General features: G+C 46.6%; 1 protein-coding gene across 1 annotated transcript in view; it reads right to left on the bottom strand.

Annotated features, from left to right (window-relative positions):
- Positions 1 to 18,099, bottom strand: part of Frmpd2 (FERM and PDZ domain containing 2) — a 121,272-nt gene that overhangs the window by 14,547 nt on the left and 88,626 nt on the right. The window contains exons 22-27 of the mRNA XM_076544369.1: positions 17,759 to 17,860; positions 14,566 to 14,659; positions 13,513 to 13,598; positions 11,665 to 11,806; positions 9,548 to 9,762; positions 6,522 to 6,620 (exon numbers count right to left, since the gene is read on the bottom strand). Of these exons, the coding sequence (XP_076400484.1) occupies positions 6,522 to 6,620; positions 9,548 to 9,762; positions 11,665 to 11,806; positions 13,513 to 13,598; positions 14,566 to 14,659; positions 17,759 to 17,860 (738 nt within the window). The remainder of the gene's footprint in view (positions 1 to 6,521; positions 6,621 to 9,547; positions 9,763 to 11,664; positions 11,807 to 13,512; positions 13,599 to 14,565; positions 14,660 to 17,758; positions 17,861 to 18,099) is intronic.

Below are 18,099 nucleotides of genomic sequence, written 5' to 3'. Positions count from 1 at the left end.
GGGAGGCAGAGACAGGCGGATCTTTGAGTTTGAGGTCAGCCTTATCTACAGAGTTCCAGGACAGCCAGGGCTACACAGAGAAAGCCTGTCTCTAAAAGAAAAAAAGAAAGAAAGAAAGAAAGAAAGAAAGAAAGAAAGAAAGAAAGAAAGAAAGAAAGAAAGAAAGAAGAGAAGAGAAGAGAAGAGAAAAGAAAAGAAAAGAAAAGAAAAGAAAAGAAAAGAAAAGAAAAGAAAAGAAAAGAAAAGAAAAGAAAAAAGTTTTGACTGAAGAGATGGCACAGTGGCTAACAGCATATGCTAGTCTTGCAGAGGACCAGGATTCGTTTTTCAGAATCCACATCAAGCAGCTAACAATGACCTGAAACTCCGGATCCAGGGGATCTGATGGCCTTTTCTGACCTGCAGGCACTTGTGCTCATATGCACTTACCCACAGGCAGACTTATGCACATGCATATAATTTTTAAAATTAAAACAATTTTTTGAAAAAAATCATTAATTTTTCCAGGTGCTTTTGGGTCTGAGCTATAAATAGAGAGACTTTGCAATCAGCCTTTCTACAGTCAAGGTCTCTATACTGTGACCTGGGCAACATATGGATCCTTGTTAAGTACCATAGTTGGAGAGCTGTGTATCTGAGCACTGTTTTTAATGGAAATATATTTGGTAGCTGCTCTTACCCATAATTTTGTTCTCCAAGATTTCGTTTACTGGAGTCAAAAATGTTAAAGCAGAAAAGGCTAGAAATAATTTATGCATAATTTAAAAAACTGCACATTGTTCTGAGCAGCATGACAAACTCTCAAACTGTCCTCTTGCTACAGCCTGCTCAGCACATGGGTCATCCCTTTTTTCTGGTGTTTCCATGTTATGTCCACTACCTGCCCATTTCATCACCAACTGCTTTCTTGGGCTGAATCAGCTATATAGTACTGTGGTGCTTGGGTTAATTTTAATTACTAATGTCGCCAAAATGCAAGAAAGTGATGCAAAGAAAGAACATGGAAACCAGAATAGTTCGTGGGGCATATAGTACTTGAAATCTTAGTTAAAGCAATAATCCCACTGAAGGAGATCAAGGGGATACAAATTGGAAAGGAAGAAGTCAAAGTATCTTTATTTGCAGATGATATGATAGTATACATAAGTGACCCTAAAAATTCTACCAGGAAACTCCTACAGCTGAAAAATACTTTCAGCAAAGTGGTTAGATACAAGTTTAATGCAAAAAAAAAAAATCGGTAGCCCTTTTATATACAAATGACAAACACGGAAAAAGATATCAGGGAAGGCTATGTATTAGTGGTGCTCGCCTTTGATTCCAGCACTTGGGAGGCAAAGGCAGGGGGAATCTCTGTGAGTTCGAGGCCAGCCTGGTCTACAGAGCTATTTTCAGGACAGCCAGGGATACACAGAGAAACTTGTCTCAAAAAACTAAAAACAGAAAAAAGGAAAGAAAAGAAAGAAATCAGGGAAACAACTCCTTTTACAGTAGCCTCAGATAATATAAAATATCTTGGGTAACTCTACTCAAGCAAGTGAAAGACTTGTATGATTAAAAACTTCAATTCTGTGAAGAAAGAAATAGAAGATGATGTGAGAAAATGGAAAGATCTCCCATGCTCATGGATCAGTAGGATTAACATAGTAAAAATCACTAGCCTACCAAAAGCAATCTACACATTCAAGGCAATCTCCATCAAAATTCCAACACAATTCTTCACAGACCTTGAAAGGACAATTCTCAACTTCATATGGAAAAACAAAAGACCCAGGATAGCAAAAACAGTCCTGAAAAATAAAAGTCCTGCTGGATGTCCCACCATTCCTGGTTTCAAGTTATACTACAATGCTATAGTAATGAAAACTGTATGGTATTGGCATAAAAGCAGACTTGTTGATCAATGGAATCGAACTGAAGACCCAGACATAAATCCACACACATATGAACACATTGGCACAGGAGACAACTTCCTGAAGAGAACACCAAGAGCACAGGCACTAAGACTAACAATTAATAAATGGGACCTCCTGAAACTGAAAAGCTTCTGTAAGGTAAAGGACACTGTCAATAAGACAAAACGAAACCTACAGAATGGGAAAAGACTTGTGCCAACTCTACTTCTTATAGAAGACCAATATCCAAAATATATAAAGAACTAGATGTAAAAAAATAAACAAACCAAATAATCCAATTAAAAAGTGGGGAACATAGCTGGAGAGATGGCTCAGAGGTTAAGGGCACACTGGTTGCTCATCCAGAGGTCCTGAGTTCAATTCCCAGCAACCACGTGGTGGCTCACAACCACCTATAATGAGATCTGGTGCCCTCTTCTGGTGTGCAGGCATACATGTAGACAGAACACTGTATGCATAATAAATAAATAAATCTTTTTTTTTTAAAAGTGGGAAACAAATCTAAACAGAGAATTTTCAATAGACAAATTTCAAATGACTGAGAAACACTTACGTTTAACATCCTTAGCCATCAGGGAAATGCAAATCAAAACAACTCCGTGATTCCATCTTACACCTGTCAGAATGACTAAGATCAAAACCACAAGTGATAGCTCATGATGGAAAGGATGTGGAACAAGGGGAACACTCCTCCGTTGCTGGTGGGAGTGCAAACTTATATAGCCACTATAAAAATCAATACAGTGGTTCCTCAGAAAGTTGGGAATCGATCTACCTCAAGACCTCATGCTGGAAAAGATGTGGAACAAGGGGAACACTCCTCTATTGCTGGTGGGAGTGCAAACTTATACAGCTACTATAAAAATCAATACAGTGGTTCCTCAGAAAGTTGGGAATCGATCTACCTCAAGATCAATCTATACCACTCTTGGGCATATACCCAAAGGATGCTCAAGCATACCACAAGAACACTTACTCAACCATATTCATTCTCATGTTATTCATAATAGCCAAAAACTGTCAGGTGGTGGTGGTGGTGGTGGTGGTGGTGCACACCTTTAATCCCAGCACTCAGGAGGCAGAGGTAGGCAGATCTCTGTGAGGTTTGAGGCCAGCCTGGTCTATAGAACAAGTTCCAGGACAGGCTCCAAAGCTACACAGAGAAATCCTGTCTCAAAAAAAAATTAGCCAAAAACTGGAAGCAATCTGGATGTTCCTCAACAGGACAATGGATGAAGAAAATCTGGTATATTTACATAATGAAGTATTGCAATATTGGTCAGCTTAAAAAAAAAAGACATCATGAAATTTGCAGATAAATGGATAGAACTAGAAAAAAAAATTGTCCTGAGTGAGGTAATCCAGACCCAGAGAGATAAATATGGTATATATTCACTTATAAGGGGATATTGCCAGCTAAGTAAATGATAACCAAGCTATGATCAGTAGACCCAAAGAGGTTAGGTAAAAAGGAGGGGTCTGGAGAGGATACAGGGATCTCCCAGGGAGGAGGAAATAGGATATATTTTATGGGTGGACTTGGGGAGTGGGGAATCAGGCTGGAGGGAGATGGAGTGAAGAGAGAGAATGCAGGGAAGGATGACTGGAATTGTGGGGGTGGGGAGCATTGGGGATCTGGAAACCTAGTGCTATCGAAACCTTTTTCAACTCCATAAATGAACACGCTGGTCTTTGACATCTCTTTTGAACCATTTTTACATCTGCATGGTTCCCTCTTTGAATGGGTTATACATGTGTTAATATTTATAACTGTATGGAAATTAGGATTTTACATTTTCCTGAAAACTAGGTCAGCATTCACACCCTACAATCAACTCCCTTCCATCACAGAGCACAGGGCTGGTCTCATTGAGCAGAGAAAGCTTCGTATCCCCCACCAAGGATCCTTCCTTGGGTGAGCGTTTGTGGTAGCATACCACACACACACACACATACCACCACCACCACCACCACCACCACCACCACCACCACCACCACCACCACCACCACCAAGAGAAAGGAATACCCCTAAAACGCACATTTGAATTATAAATCAAAACCAGTCCCTCACTGGTAGACTGTGCCTCGTATAAAGGGTATAAGGAAAATCAAAATCTGAAATGGAGATTTTAAAAAATAAAGAGAGCAGTTTCCAATGACTCTCCCTTCAAGCTCTTGCTCTCTCTCCACCCCAGACACCCTCCCACAGCTGTCAGTCAAAGCTTCCTGTGATCACCAATGCCTTTTGTTTTCCCAACACCTACATCCTCACTTCCCTGGGACTCTGCCTCCTCCCCAGCATAATCTCTCTCTCTCTCTCTCTCTCTCTCTCTCTCTCTCTCTCTCTCTCTCTCTCTCTCTCTCTCTCTCTCTCTCTCTCTCTCTCTCAAAGAAGATCCCCACCTTCCCCCTGCTCTCCTCGGCTTCCACCTCTGTTACTTGCACACAGTGCAAGTTCTGTCCAGTTCCCAGTGAAACTGTGTGGCCCTCCCAGCTGCTGCCAAGCCTCTGGCCCTGTGAATGCCAGAGATGTGGCTGCAGATGCCTGTGCTCATGCAAGGCTTCCAGATAACCTTTCTCAGCATCAGTTCTGTTTCCTATAGATGATCTTCCATGTTCTCAAGCCCCCACCAACTTCCTCCCACTACCCCTCTGACTTCACAACAAGAGCAATACATTAGACAAGAATCCTCCCTCTCCCACACATTCTTACTGGTCAGCCTGTACCCCGACCCCACCCACCTCTCCCCTACCAGCCATCCACTCCTTTGCTCTACCTTGTGGCAAACTTGGAGGGGAATGTCTCCAGTCATTTCTTTCCTGAATCCCCAGGGCACTTCTCTGCCCTTTTCCCTCTCTAGCTTTCAGGAACAGCCTTCACTCGTACATCCTGCTTAGCAGAAGCACCCTCACTCACACTCTGTGTATGAGATACCCACTGCTGCCTGTTCCTACCTCTTCTCATGCCCCTCTCCTCAGCCCCAGCTCTGTATACCAGACCTCTCAGTGCTCAGTTCTTCACGTTCTAAGGAGGGAATGGACTCCACCATTCCATGCTTTTATAGTTCTTCACGTTCCAAGGAGGGGATGGACTCCACCATTCCATGCCTTTATATAAGTCTATGTACTCATTTTTTCTAGCCTGGACCTCATACTTGTTCTTCACAAACAGCTACTTGATAGACGTCTATACTAAAAGCATCTCCATTTTCTGTGGTACCAGAAACTATCGCTTCTCCTCCACGTGCTCAGGGAAAGCAGCTGGTAGCTCATGGCCATACTTTCTCACCACCCAGGAGCTGCACTCAGCTTAAGGGAGATGCTTCAGTAAAGTTAGGGTTCATCCCTACCACCAGTGCATCCTCTAATGAGAGTGTGCTATTCTGGACAGGTACCAGAGGCCATCTCAGCTCCAGAGCTCCTGTGGAGTCAGCCAAGGCCCGTTAGGTCTGTACACTGACCTCCTCCTCTGCTGAGGACAGCTCCCTGACCCACACAGGTGATGTTCCAGTGGGCCAGGCCCATAGGCTCCCTGTCCTCAAGTCTCTGTCAAAGAGTCAATTTCCCAGAGACCGAGCAGGTAGTCCCCAGTAGCTGACAGATCATTTCATATGTTAATGTGACTAGGCCAGGGTACCCAGATATTTTTTAAACACCACTATTGATATCACTATAAATGTTTTTTTTTTTCTGTGCAGTTAATGCTAAAATCAGTAGCTTCTGAGCAAAAAGCGTACCCTCCAGGCTATGGAGAGCATTACCCAATCAGCAGAAGTCTTGGGGAATGAAGAATAGTTTTCACCCAGAAAGAGGGAATTCCACCTCCAGACTACCAACCACCCTGCCTCCACCACACAGCTCACCACACAGAACCCATGTTCACAAACTGCCACCTTCTCCAGCTGCTCTGCCCCGCCTGCCCCTCTCTGCGCCAGTCTGAACTTCCCAGGTCTCCAGCGTGCTGGGTGGCCTTGTAGAGTTCACACTGGCCAGCCTCAGAACTATATGTTCATGCCTTACAATAAGTACCCTATCTGTCTGTCTGTCCGTCCGTCCGTCTGTCTGTCCACCCACCTACTCATCCATCCACCCACCCACCCATCCACCCATCCTTTATCTTTCTCTTTGTTCTGATTCTCTGAGGAACCAGACTAATACACACATCCAGGTAAAGCCCCCACATTTCTGTGGTCCCTGTGGCTCTCACCTCTGCCCCAACCATACTTGTCTGTTTCAGGCTTTAGGTAGGTGGGTATACATTTTATTCCTCAGTGTGGAAACTCCTACTGGAAGTTCTTTTGTCTTGGTTCTGTGCTCAGAATGCCGGAGGATACAGCCTAGAACTTGGATGACCAAAGTCTAACCACTTTCTATACATCTATAAGGAGGCCCGGGGGACTGGGGGGGAAGGGAACAGGGAGAAAAAATGATGCACTAAGGTTTGAGGGGCAGATGCTTTCCTGCCGCAGTGGTAAGGGCTGGTGTTGTTCCACCCCACGCCCCCCCCCCCTCCAAAGAAAAAAAAGTAGTGATGGCCCTTTCGGGACCACCAGGCTGCAAAGTGAGTGGCTGATAAGTGAGGAGAGATAAGGACCCATGTCTTACCTGCCATCCCTGCTCCATCTCAGGTAGTGTCCCAGGAGGGGGTCGGCAGAGGAGGAGAGTCACTTCCTCTGGAGCCCCACGCAGTAAATGGAGCACTTCCTACAAGAAACCCAGTCACAGTCAAGTCTGGGGTGGCCTCATTGGGAGCTGCTGCTTTGTGCTCTTCACTGCTCCCAGGGGACCGCCCGCCTCCCCTGCCTTGACCTACAGCTTGGCTCCAGGGAACTTGGGGAAACACCATTGTAAGCTTTAACTCCCCAAATACTCAGGAGCCAGGAGCCACCAACAGCATCACAGCAGCCTCATCACAGCAGCATCACAGCAGCCTCATCACAGCAGCATCACAGCAGCCTCATCACAGCAGCCTCATCACAGCAGCCTCATCACATGGAGGCCTTCGGGAATCTCTTCCTAATGAGACTGAGGCCCTAGAGCTGCTCCCCTGTGGAACTGCAATGATGTCATCTCTGATCCTTGCCTTCTCCATGACCCAGGGGTAATCTTCCCAAACCACTCTCCTGCTGAGCCGCCTCCCCCCTCACCCAACCACTCAGATCACAGAACCTGCATTTGCTGCCACTGCCTTCCAGCTGCTCTTTCCCGCTGCTCATCTTTGTCACACAGCCTAAGCTTCCCCAGTCCCGAACCTGTGCTCAAGCCACGCTCTCCCTGCCGGAGCACACGGTGCCTGTCTAGTTTCCATTTCCTATCCACACCAGGATCGTTCAACCTCCCCGCCTTCTCCACATTTGGGGCAAACAAACAATAATTCTTTGTTGGGACCCATGCCCGGTGTGTCAAAGGGTGTTCGGCAGCCTCACTAGTCTCCACCCACAAGATGACAGCAGCTCCGATCAGTTGTAGCAACCATAACTGTCTCAGGATTCACCAAATGTCCCACGAGAGGCAACATCTAGCCTCCTGGAGAACCTCTGATCCAGATGCTCCACAATGTCCCCTCAGCTGCCCAGGTCTGCCATTGATTATGTTCTTCAAGTTTATATCTGGAATGTCCTCCAATGGCTCATGTGACAAAGGTTTGGTCCCCAGCTCATGGTGCTGTTGCGAGGCGATGAGATCTACAGGAAGTGGGGCCTAGTTGGGCTGTACCTTTGAAGGGGATACTGGGTCTCTCTGTGTCTTTCTTTTTCTCTGTCTCTCTATCTCTATTTCTGTCTGTCTCTGTCTCCTCTCTGTCTCTGTTTTTCTGTTTCTCTTCTCTCTCTCTCTGTCTCTCTCTCCCCTCCTCCCTCCCTCCCTCCTTCTTTCCACCTCAGCTGCCACGAGGGAGAGAAGCTTCACTTTCCCACACACTCCCCACCATAAAGTCTGCTTCACCAGAGACCCTGAGCCAGTGGAACCGAACAATCGCGGACTAAAACCCCTGAAACTATGAGACAAAGCCAGACTTCCCTTTTTCAAGTCAGGTTTCTCGGGCTTTTTGTCACAGTGGCAGAGAACTCACAGCCTGGCACCTGGGTATGTACACGAAAGCCTGGACTCTTCTTCCATGGTCCCTCCTCTGTAGCGTCTGCCGTTTTCCTATCTTTCTCAGCCCCATCAGGACCCCTGAGGATGCGCAGTCTCCTCACTGCCCCCCATATCTACAGTCCTTGGGACTGCAGTTCCCCAGAAGTGGCTTAGAGATCTGCACTTGGGTCAAACATCTGAAGACAGGCCTTCCCATCTAAACTCATGCGGTTCCAGGAACTGCACAGACCCCCACCCCCATCCCACTCAAGCTACTTTCTGCCTTTGAACACCCTGCTTTGGCACGCCCTGTGTGGGCTGCATGAAGCATCCACATGGGCTCAGCTGGAGCGAGGGACAGAGAAGAGAGGAAAGGTGGTGTTGGCTGCTGCCCCCCTCTGTTGGGTCATCACAGGATGCTTACGTCCCTCAGTGAGGGCCTCTGACATACCAGTGAGCCCTTGTCGCCCATTCTGTCTCTACGGCTGGGTAGCTGCTCCTTCCCGTCCCCTTTGGAGTTGGGAAAGGTGGACAGCTGCACTCCACATCACCATACTCACCTCTAACTTCCCAACAACATGCTCACACCATTATTAAAGTCTCTTCAAATGACTGTTTTCTGCCAATACTCCAACTAACACAGACATTTCCTTCACATTTTGTATTACAAGTCTCTCTCTCTCTCTCTCTCTCTCTCTCTCTCTCTCTCTCTCTCTCTCTCTCTCTCTCTCTCACACACACACACACACACACACACACACACACACACATACATACACACCTTCACTCTCATATTATTTTTATTTGTAACTACGTTTACGCCTGTATGTCTCTTTGTGAGTATGTACATGTGAATGCAATCTGGAGCTGGAGTTACAGGAATTTGCGAGCTCCTGGACACAGGTGCTGAGAACCAAACTCAGGCTCTCTGTGAAACAGTACATGCTCTCACCCACTGAGCCATCTCTCCAGCCCCTCACATTTCTGACCACAGGAGGGACAGTCTATGCTACACTATGCATGCAAAGCTCCACATTCCACCCATGAATCTCAGGGAGAGTGGAAAGGGACCATCCTTAGTCCCTCCAGCTTCACCTCACCTCCTAGAATGCACAGAGACCTTTAGCCAGCACACAAGCTGGGTTTTAGGTCCAGGTTCACTGAGGGGCCTACTGGAGAGCAATGCTTACTCAAGGTCAGATATTTTTAAACTGAGATAGAAAATACATCCTTTTGATTGCTTTCTGTGGGCTCCAAGCCCAGATTCAGGTGAAAATTCCAAGAACCCAAAGTATTCTCTGTGGGGATGGTCCTCAAAGAAACATGACTTACATCAGCAGGCATCCAGATCTCCACCCCCAACTCCCAGCTCAAATCTAGATCTGTACCCCCCACCCCCAGCTCAAATCCAGATCTGTACTCCCCACCCCCAGTTCACATCCAGATCTGTACTCCCCACTTCCAGCTCAAATCCAGATCTGTACTCCCCCACCCCCAGCTCACATCCAGATCTCTACTCCCCACCCCCAGCTCCCCACCCTCATGGCTCTGAGCACCTGGAAGGCAAGGCCTTCTATGGACTTTCCATTCACTGCCAGGATAATGTCACCAGCTGCAATGGCTCCATGCTCTTCAGCTGGCTGTCCAGGAAAGAGCCTCTTAATCCTTACGAGGTCGCTCTTGAGGTGGCTGCAGTTTCCTCTCTCCATATGCACGAAACTGAATCCCAAACCACTGCTATTCTTCTTCAGTTTGACTTCAAACTTAGGACCTGTAACATGGGAGTTCATGAAAATTGACCCTTCGGTGGGTGGCAACTGGCTGGCCTCGACCAGTGAGTCGTGTCGAGGAGATGAATGGCTTCTGTCTTGCAGAGAAGTATTTCATGGGCTAACTTTGATGATGGAGTCCATCACACACATGACAGATCAGTGTTGCCCACAGAAAGAATCTAAGTTGTAAATGCAAACCATAAAGGTTCTTTCAAAGCTCTCCAGTAGCTACATGTTTTAAAAGTAAAAGGAAACAGGTAAAATAAGGTTAAATTATGTATTGTATTTAACTCAATACAGGTGCTCTTCAATTTACAAGGGGATTACATCCTGGTAAATCCTATGGGGAAGACTGTGTTGAGAGTGCACTGAATGAACCTAACCTTCCCAGCATCCTACTTTAGCAACACAGCCCAGGGCAGTTTCCCCTGGCAACTGTGGAACTAAGCCCCATCTCACCACCACTTCCCAGCATCTTAATGAGAGACTCAAGCTCAAAGTACGGTCCCTTTGGAATATGTGTGACTCTTACACCCTCGTTGTCATGCCGTGTTAGAGACTGTCTGCATATCTGAACTACTACCTCATCGGTATGGAGTGCACACAAATGGTGATCGAGCTCCTCTTCATTCTTCTGGTAGACTAAATCTTTGCACTCTAGTTCCCTCCATCCATTTGGATTGCCACATTGTAAATGCTCAACTGTCAGTCACACATGGCTGCCATACTAAGTGTTTAAATATAAACAACTAGATGTGTATGTAAGGATGGAGCTTTAGACATACACCTGTCTGCGTATAGCATCCAGTAAAGTTTGTGATGTGGGATCTTAATCGTGGTTTGGTATGTGCAGCATGAAGTTTAATGTAAACAGACCATGGGGGCAATGGCGGTCAACTCTGAAGAATGTTCTCCCTGTCATTTTGTTTGGCCATGTACACTGACCATAAGACCCGTCACTTCCGGTCTGCCAGAGATGGACACAGCCTTGGGCATCTAGGGAGTCTAGTAACCAACGGCAGCCTCCGGGCTTCTCCTGGTTTGTCTTCACTAATTTAGAAGGTAATCAGTGAACGGAGTGACAGGGCCAGGAATTGGAAATTTTCACTGGGTCAAGATGAAAACAGCTCAAGTGGAGAGTGAGGTCTGCGGCTTGAGCATGTCTGCATTGGCACACTGGCCTCAGCTGCTCAGTGTTTAGCTCATTGTTCACAGGTCCCATTTGCAGTACACAGAGGAGTTGAGGGGAGAAAGGGCAGCCTTGGTTTAAGGATGATAGCATCACCATGCCTCCAACCTGCCTCACAGCTTCTGGAGCATGACCATAACTATCCCCATGGAAGGAGTGAGATACGGTTAAGCTCCAACCCATAATGTTCTATGGACTTTCCTGGCAGGAAACAAAATCACACAGACATGCAGAGAGGCAGCCCCTCAAGAGATGCAGTATGTCCCTCTAGGCTGGCCACGGCTATGACCTTTTAAAGGATGCTGCTAACAAGGTTAAATTCCTGACGGCCTTATCTCTCAGTCTGCCCAGTCAGTCCTAGGATGTCTCTGTTGCAAGTGCCTGGCTGGAATGTAGAACTAATTGTATCTGAAAATGCCTGACCCTTTTATGTCCATTTCATCCCTAAATATTCATGTACAAATATTAATATTTAGGCGGGTGATCAGGAAACTGCACAAGGCTTGGGAGCAGACTCATTGGTGGTAGTCAATTGGGCACAATGTATTTTCATTTTTCAAAGACCGTTTTCCACCAGCTTGGATGATGATCATGAGCCACACATTTCATTTAGCCCAGAGGAAGCCTCCCTGTCTTTCTTCTTTGACTTGACACCTCTGAAGCAGTATATAATGATATGACAATAGTAACACTCAATTCTCTCTCCTCTTACCATCCGTCACTGAGATGACAGGTCTGCCAGACCTGGCTGTTACCAGGGAAACAGCCACGTGCTCATCTCCCATCCTGTCATCATCAGAAGGACACTGTGGTGCAGCCCTGGGGCCTCTCCTCTCTAAGACCAGCCGTGCCACCTAGAAAGATGAGTGGACAAACTCAATTTATACTTCATGTGGTAACCACAGATGCTTCTTAATTTTCTGCTGCTTCCAATAAGCTGCTTCATTTGATTCTCAAATCCAAGTCTCTAGTCTAGCTCTTTGTGGGACATAGATTGGCAGATCTGACTGTAACTGGGCAAGTGCCACTGGAGGTAACGTGTGTACCTCGGTGTCGGCACATTCAGTGGCTTGGCCCCCTCCCCCTGCATTCGCTCTCCCCTCCCCTCCTCATTCTGCTTAAGGTATCCTTCCCTTTGTACATGTTCCTTCAGGCCTCGGAGTCAGCCCCTATTAGCTTCTCAAGGGTCACACTCGAGTCATCCAGTTCTCCCCCTTCCACCTCCATGCGCGTTTGATTTGAAGGCTTATGAGTTCTCCAGAAAAAGTGACTCCCTCAGAACATCTCCATTCCCTCTCCACTGCCAGGAACACTGCAGCAAGCTCTGACCTACCTTGCTGGCCCATTTCCATTTCTTTGGTCCACTCCCAGCATGGCTACAAGTGCACTGGTCTAAGGCACAAAACTGAACTTGCAATGATCAGTTAAAAGGCCCCAATAGCTCCCATCACCCGAATCCCAAAACCACAGAATGGCATCCCAGGCCCATGCTGATCGACCTTCCTCCATTTTTCCTGGCTTGGTTTCTTATCCTTTCCCACAGCATCTCGTGCTCTCGTTACCCAAAATGCTTCAAAATGCAGTGAGTGGACATCACCAGGATGCTTATTAGAAATGCCAAGCTTCCATTTGGGGCACTTGACCCTGGCTCCATCCTTCTGCTGCAATTGTCATTCAGCACCAGGCTTATGACCCCACAGTGGCAATTCCTACTTGTCATTGTGCCAGTGTCCAAACATAGTTCCTCTAGCCTTGTGCATTAGTGAAGGCCTAATAAACAGTGTTAATTAATTATGACCCCTTCTCCAGATGTGAGGCGAGACCGCAACTATACCTGGCAGTTGGGTAGAAGGCCCTTGAAATCTTTTCTCTCCCTGTTAACTCCTTTATCACCAAGAGAAAGCCATAGAAATATGTGGCTTGGGAGACTGGAACAATTAAAGGGCTCCAATGTGAGGCAGAGGACAGAGCCCTGTGGCGGTCCTGGGGCTCTGCCTGAGCATCACATGGACTGGAGGGCACACTGAGCACCTCTAGCTCTCCGCATCACTGAGTCACTACCTCACTGTAGTGAACAGAAACCCAGAACAGCCCAGCTCAGGTCCTGGTGGGTGTAAGCGCAGGGCGACAGACAAGGGCGTGAATAGGGAGAAGGGGGTCACTGTGGGCAAAGTGTGAAAGAGACAGGGCCTGAGTGCAGGTGGGGGCCCTGGTCAGTGGGGTTGGCACAGGCAGGGGTACAGCCAGAGCCAGCCTGCAGGAGTCTGTGCTCTCTCTCAGTCTGCTCTGCTGTCTGAGACCCAAATCAAAGCAGGCAACTATAGACTTTCCAAATCTATTTAAAGGGTGTGAGGTTTTCTACTTTAGAACATCTGTCTGCTACCTCCTGGTTTTCACATTCTCATAGGAAAATGGTGTGAAGATGAAGAGTGAGAAAGGAAAAAAGGAGACTAAAAAAGTCCTGTTTTGTCTCTTGGCTGCCTCGCTCCCACCTGGAGGCAACTGTGACTTCTGGAAAGCTCTGGAAGTAAGAAAAGGTCCCCAGTAACGGTGTACTCACCTGCCCAGGACCCTTGAGATACTGCACAGCCTGCTTGTGAGTGAGGCCACTTAGACTCACTCCATCCACCTGCAGGAGCCGGTCACCTGGGGAAGGAATGCTGGTCACATGCCCTGTCCCCCAGGGGTGCCAGAACAACTCCCTGTCAGACTCCTGCCTATGGGGCCAGAAGCAGAGCTGCCAGGGGGCCCTGGGCTCAGTGGGAGCCTGCATGCGCCTGAGCATCAGCTGCCTCTCTGCACGCCCTGTGCCCATTTCTGGGGCACACAACAGAGCAAGGACATGAAAGCCTGTCTATTATTGGCTCACAGAATGGCCAAGCCAGGTCTGGTCACCCTTATCTTTCCTCCTGCTTTCCTGTGAAACTATTTTTTAAAACATCTTCAACTCACCCGGGGGTAATATTTATATCCCCAGGATGTTTTCTATTTCAAAAAAGGTTGGGAAGACAATAGTTGATGTTAGAAATACTGGAACTCAAGGAGAAACAGAAATAAATCATATCTTTAGTGTCTTTTTCTGGTTCTGTTGGGCAGTTTTGGAGAATAAAAATCACTCCTTTCCTTCAGAGCAATAAGAAAGGATTCAGAGCAGAGAAAAAGCTCACAGTACCCCTATGCTAAAGGGGGGTCACCAGCACCAAGTCTGCTTTCCAGGGGAGGGCAGCTCACAATATCCCCCACCTGAAGTGGAGTCACCAATCCCAGTTCTTTTTTCTGGGGGAGGGCAGAGAGGAAGCTCACAGCTCACGATGTTCCCCATGCTAAAGTGGGGTCGCCAGTATCGGCCCCATCTGCCTAAGGAAACAATGCTCTCCCCCAGCAGCAAGCTTCTCTTAAATTTCCTACTCAATTTTTATTATGAACTTTAGACCACTGCCAACTGATCAGGCAGGTGAAGCAGATGAAATCTTCCTCCCCTTCCCAAGCAAAGAAATCAGGCCCTGGAGAGACAGGGGGCTCTAGAGTTGACATGAGCAAGGCCTGAGCTCTCTCTCTCAGCCAGGGTTCAAAACCACAGAGAGCAGAACTCCCAACAGGACGTGGCCCTCACCCTGTCGGATCTGTCCTTCCTTGGCAGCCGGGCCTCCAGGAATGATGGATTTCACGAAGATTCCTCCATGAGGTACACTTGTATTAATGCCACCCTATGGAAAAAAGGCAATACTCAAAACCCACCTGTCCCCTCTGGGTGCCTTCCAATCTCCCTCACAAGAGAACCCACCTTTCCCAACTATGATACAGCCCACTCTGACAGTCTTCTGCATCCACCCAGACAAACTCTCTTCCCCAGTGAGCAAGAAGGTCAGGTTTACACAGACCATAACAATACAGGCTGAGTGACAAAACCAAGCCAAGCCAAGCCCCAGTTGGCACATGGCAGGTGTTCTGTAACAAGAGTTGTGTATGGTGCACAAAATCTGTGTAGACAATAGGTAGCATAGGCAGGCTTACCCTAAGGACTGAGGCCTGTGTTTGGCATACCTTGTATGTTTGCATGTTTGTTTGTGAACACAAATTCAGGAGGAAAAATAAGTTGAAACTACTCAGTATCTTGCAATTCTTTTTTCTTTTCAACCTACTCTGGCATTGAACCCAGGTCCTCTCCTGCCTCTGAGATTGTGGAGTTACAGGCATGTACCACTGTGCCTGGCTCTGCAACTTGTTTTTTGTTTTTTAACTTGACAATAGAGCATGAACTTACAGGCCAGAAGATCAAGGTCCGAGGCTGCTTCTCTATTCCAATTTATCTTATAAATGTAAACACACATGTAGATGGATATTTTATCAATGGTACTTCCCTGTCTGTGCTTCCCACGCCACTACTAACAATACAATAATAATGACTGTGTGTTCATACACCTCCCTTTACTGTTCTCCATACTGATATAATCATATAGAAGTCAAAATGGACAGCCACGCCAGTCAGCTGAACACTCTATTTTAGTTGGGATCTTGAACGTCCCTCATAGGTCTCTTGTTGATGCTTAGCTCCTGGCTGGAAAGCAGTAGAACCTGAAAGAGTGGAGCCGAGTGGGAAGTCTTTAGGTTACAAGGGTGAGCACTTGAAGAGGCTAATGAGACCCCTTTCTTCCTCTTTCCTTCACTTCCTGGACATGAGGGAGTGATTGATTCACCCCATCCTTCCACCAGGATATGCTACCACCGTCCCAAAGCAACAGAGCCAGCCAGCCATGGATTGAAACCTCTACAACTGCAGGCCATAAGGAGCCTCTTCCCTTTGTAATTTGATTATATCGCTGTTATTTGTTATAGTGGTGGAAAGGCAATTAACAGACACTATGGGCTAATGGAATTCTATGTAAGACTCAAGACTCCCCTGAAACTCTGTTCCTAGCAATGCTAACACAAAACTTCAAAATGGCCAAGCACCAGGAAAGGGCCTATGATCTGCCAACAATCTGGCCACTGCTGTGAGGTCACATAGCCTAGCCTTCCTTGCTAAACTCCAGGCTCTTGGTCCTCTACCTTTCCAGCTCCTCAGCTACCTTGGAAAAGCATACTGAACTTGCACATGAACAGCGCAGTTCTCCCATCCTAAGGAAACAGATTGAAGTTCATTTCACACTATTTAGTAGTCTTTGTGTCTTATTAACAAACACAGACCAATCCGACTCAGCTAGCTTGTACAAAATAGAGGTTCATAGTCAGTGTTGTCCATATGGCTTTCTTCTCAGTGAGTACCTGGTGGAAACCTTTCCATGTGGGCAGAGCTAGTCCTGATTCATTTGTCTTGGGGACATTAGCTGGGATTCTATACATGTGTGCCAGAGTGAACGCAACATTTGCTCGATTGATCTGTACTCAGTTTCTTCAATGCACTTGTCACTGTTAGCAACACAGCATTCAACACCTTCACATGCACAGCCTTACTTAGTGGGATCCACATTTCTATGTCTGTAGGCCCAGGGATATGTGCATTTTTTTCATTACAGTAGATTTTGCCAGCTTGCATCTTAACGTGAATGTGCGTGTAATTATTCACATTTCCACCAGCTCAGTGTGACAGTACCCTTTTCTGTATCACACCAGCTATATTTGGCCAAGCTGACAGTTATAAATGCTAAAGTTTCCCGTTAACTTGCTTGTATACTCCAGTAGCTTTTATTGGGTTTGAATGTCTTTTATTTGTTTAATGGTCATTTGGATTTAAGGGAGGCATTTCAGTAATTATTTTTGAAATGGAAATTCTCCAAAGACAATCAGTGTTTTTGCTAGCCCAAAGAAATCACCAATCTCCTCTTGGCATATGCATTTGCATATATCTAAATAATCTAAATTTTAGCAAGTTTTTTAGATGAGAAATTGCTGTTTGGTGTCTTATGATAGGATTGTTTTATCAAGCCAAGAACAAATTGACCATTTTAGTCCCAGCCTGTTCAAGCACTATGGACTTATGATTCTTATGTCCTGGTTGTACAAAATAGAGGCTCATAATTAGTGCTTTTATGTGCTGGCAGTTAAGCAATTCAAGGATACATGCTGTAGATCCACAGGGGAAGCAAAGCATGCTCTCCTCACTCAACACTTGGGTTACCTGTGAAATGTTTCACTGCCTTTGATATTTCCTTATGTGCTGGGAATTTCCACTCTGTTTCTTTGAATCTAACAGTGTCATCAATAAAGTCTAGCTCTATCTCAAGATCTTAAGTACTGGGTCATATTCAGTGTTCACTAATACAAACAGTGCCTCCCCAACTTGGACCTCTGAATTTATGTGCACCACCTTTGTGGACACCATTTCCCGTACCCATTGGTGATTCGTTACATGGGGAATCTCCCTTCTTAGACGTCTGCCACTACAGATCAAAAGCCAGATGCAAAATGCCAGACATGGTGAAGACCTCAAAGGCTGAACTTTGCCCTGGCCCCTGGTCGATGTAGCACAAGTTTATTTCCTCCTTGGGATGACAGTGAGTCACCCGATACCCTTCAGTTTCCATCCATGAAACTCTGCCTTACTGCCTCTTCTCGCTGTCCAGCTTAAGCTTGGAGCCAGACTGACTCACGTTACCTCCTTCTTCTAGTGCTCTTCCTTAGACCCTGCCCACAGCACAACCTCCAGCTGCTCTGTGTCTCCCTGCTGGTCTTCAAATGCTCATTCCCCACAGAAAGCTCAGTGTACCCCTACATACAACGTGCACTTAATCACAATGAGCACATTATCGGAGAGGAATGCCCTGGATACCATTCTACTGTTTTCCAAGCTCCCTAACAAGTCTTACAGTCACGCTGAATCCAAGTGTTCCATCTTCTTTAACGAGCTCCACGAAGTAGATTTCACCAGCGTTGGTTTCTAGAGGTGATGGAGGACAATAAGCAGCGGCCTGCCCCAAACAAAAAGAAAAACGGAGCCATGAGGCACCTCCTCTGCCTCTGCAGATACCCAACTCTCATCGCTACTAAGAGCCGGCAGCAATGAACCCAGAAAGAGTGTGAGCCTAGAGAGACACCACCAGCCTTATCAGTTCCTTCACATGTGACCTTGCAGGACTTTGTTTGAGTCTGGCCTCCATTTCCTAATCCGTATAACTCTGAGAGTGCCTTCTAACTGTGACTGTGATTG

This window comes from Peromyscus maniculatus, chromosome 9 (assembly GCF_049852395.1).
Source record: "Peromyscus maniculatus bairdii isolate BWxNUB_F1_BW_parent chromosome 9, HU_Pman_BW_mat_3.1, whole genome shotgun sequence".
Classification (NCBI taxonomy): Eukaryota; Metazoa; Chordata; class Mammalia; order Rodentia; family Cricetidae; genus Peromyscus; species Peromyscus maniculatus.
Note: the sequence above shows the minus strand (reverse complement) of the source record. Positions and strands in the feature narration are given on the sequence as shown.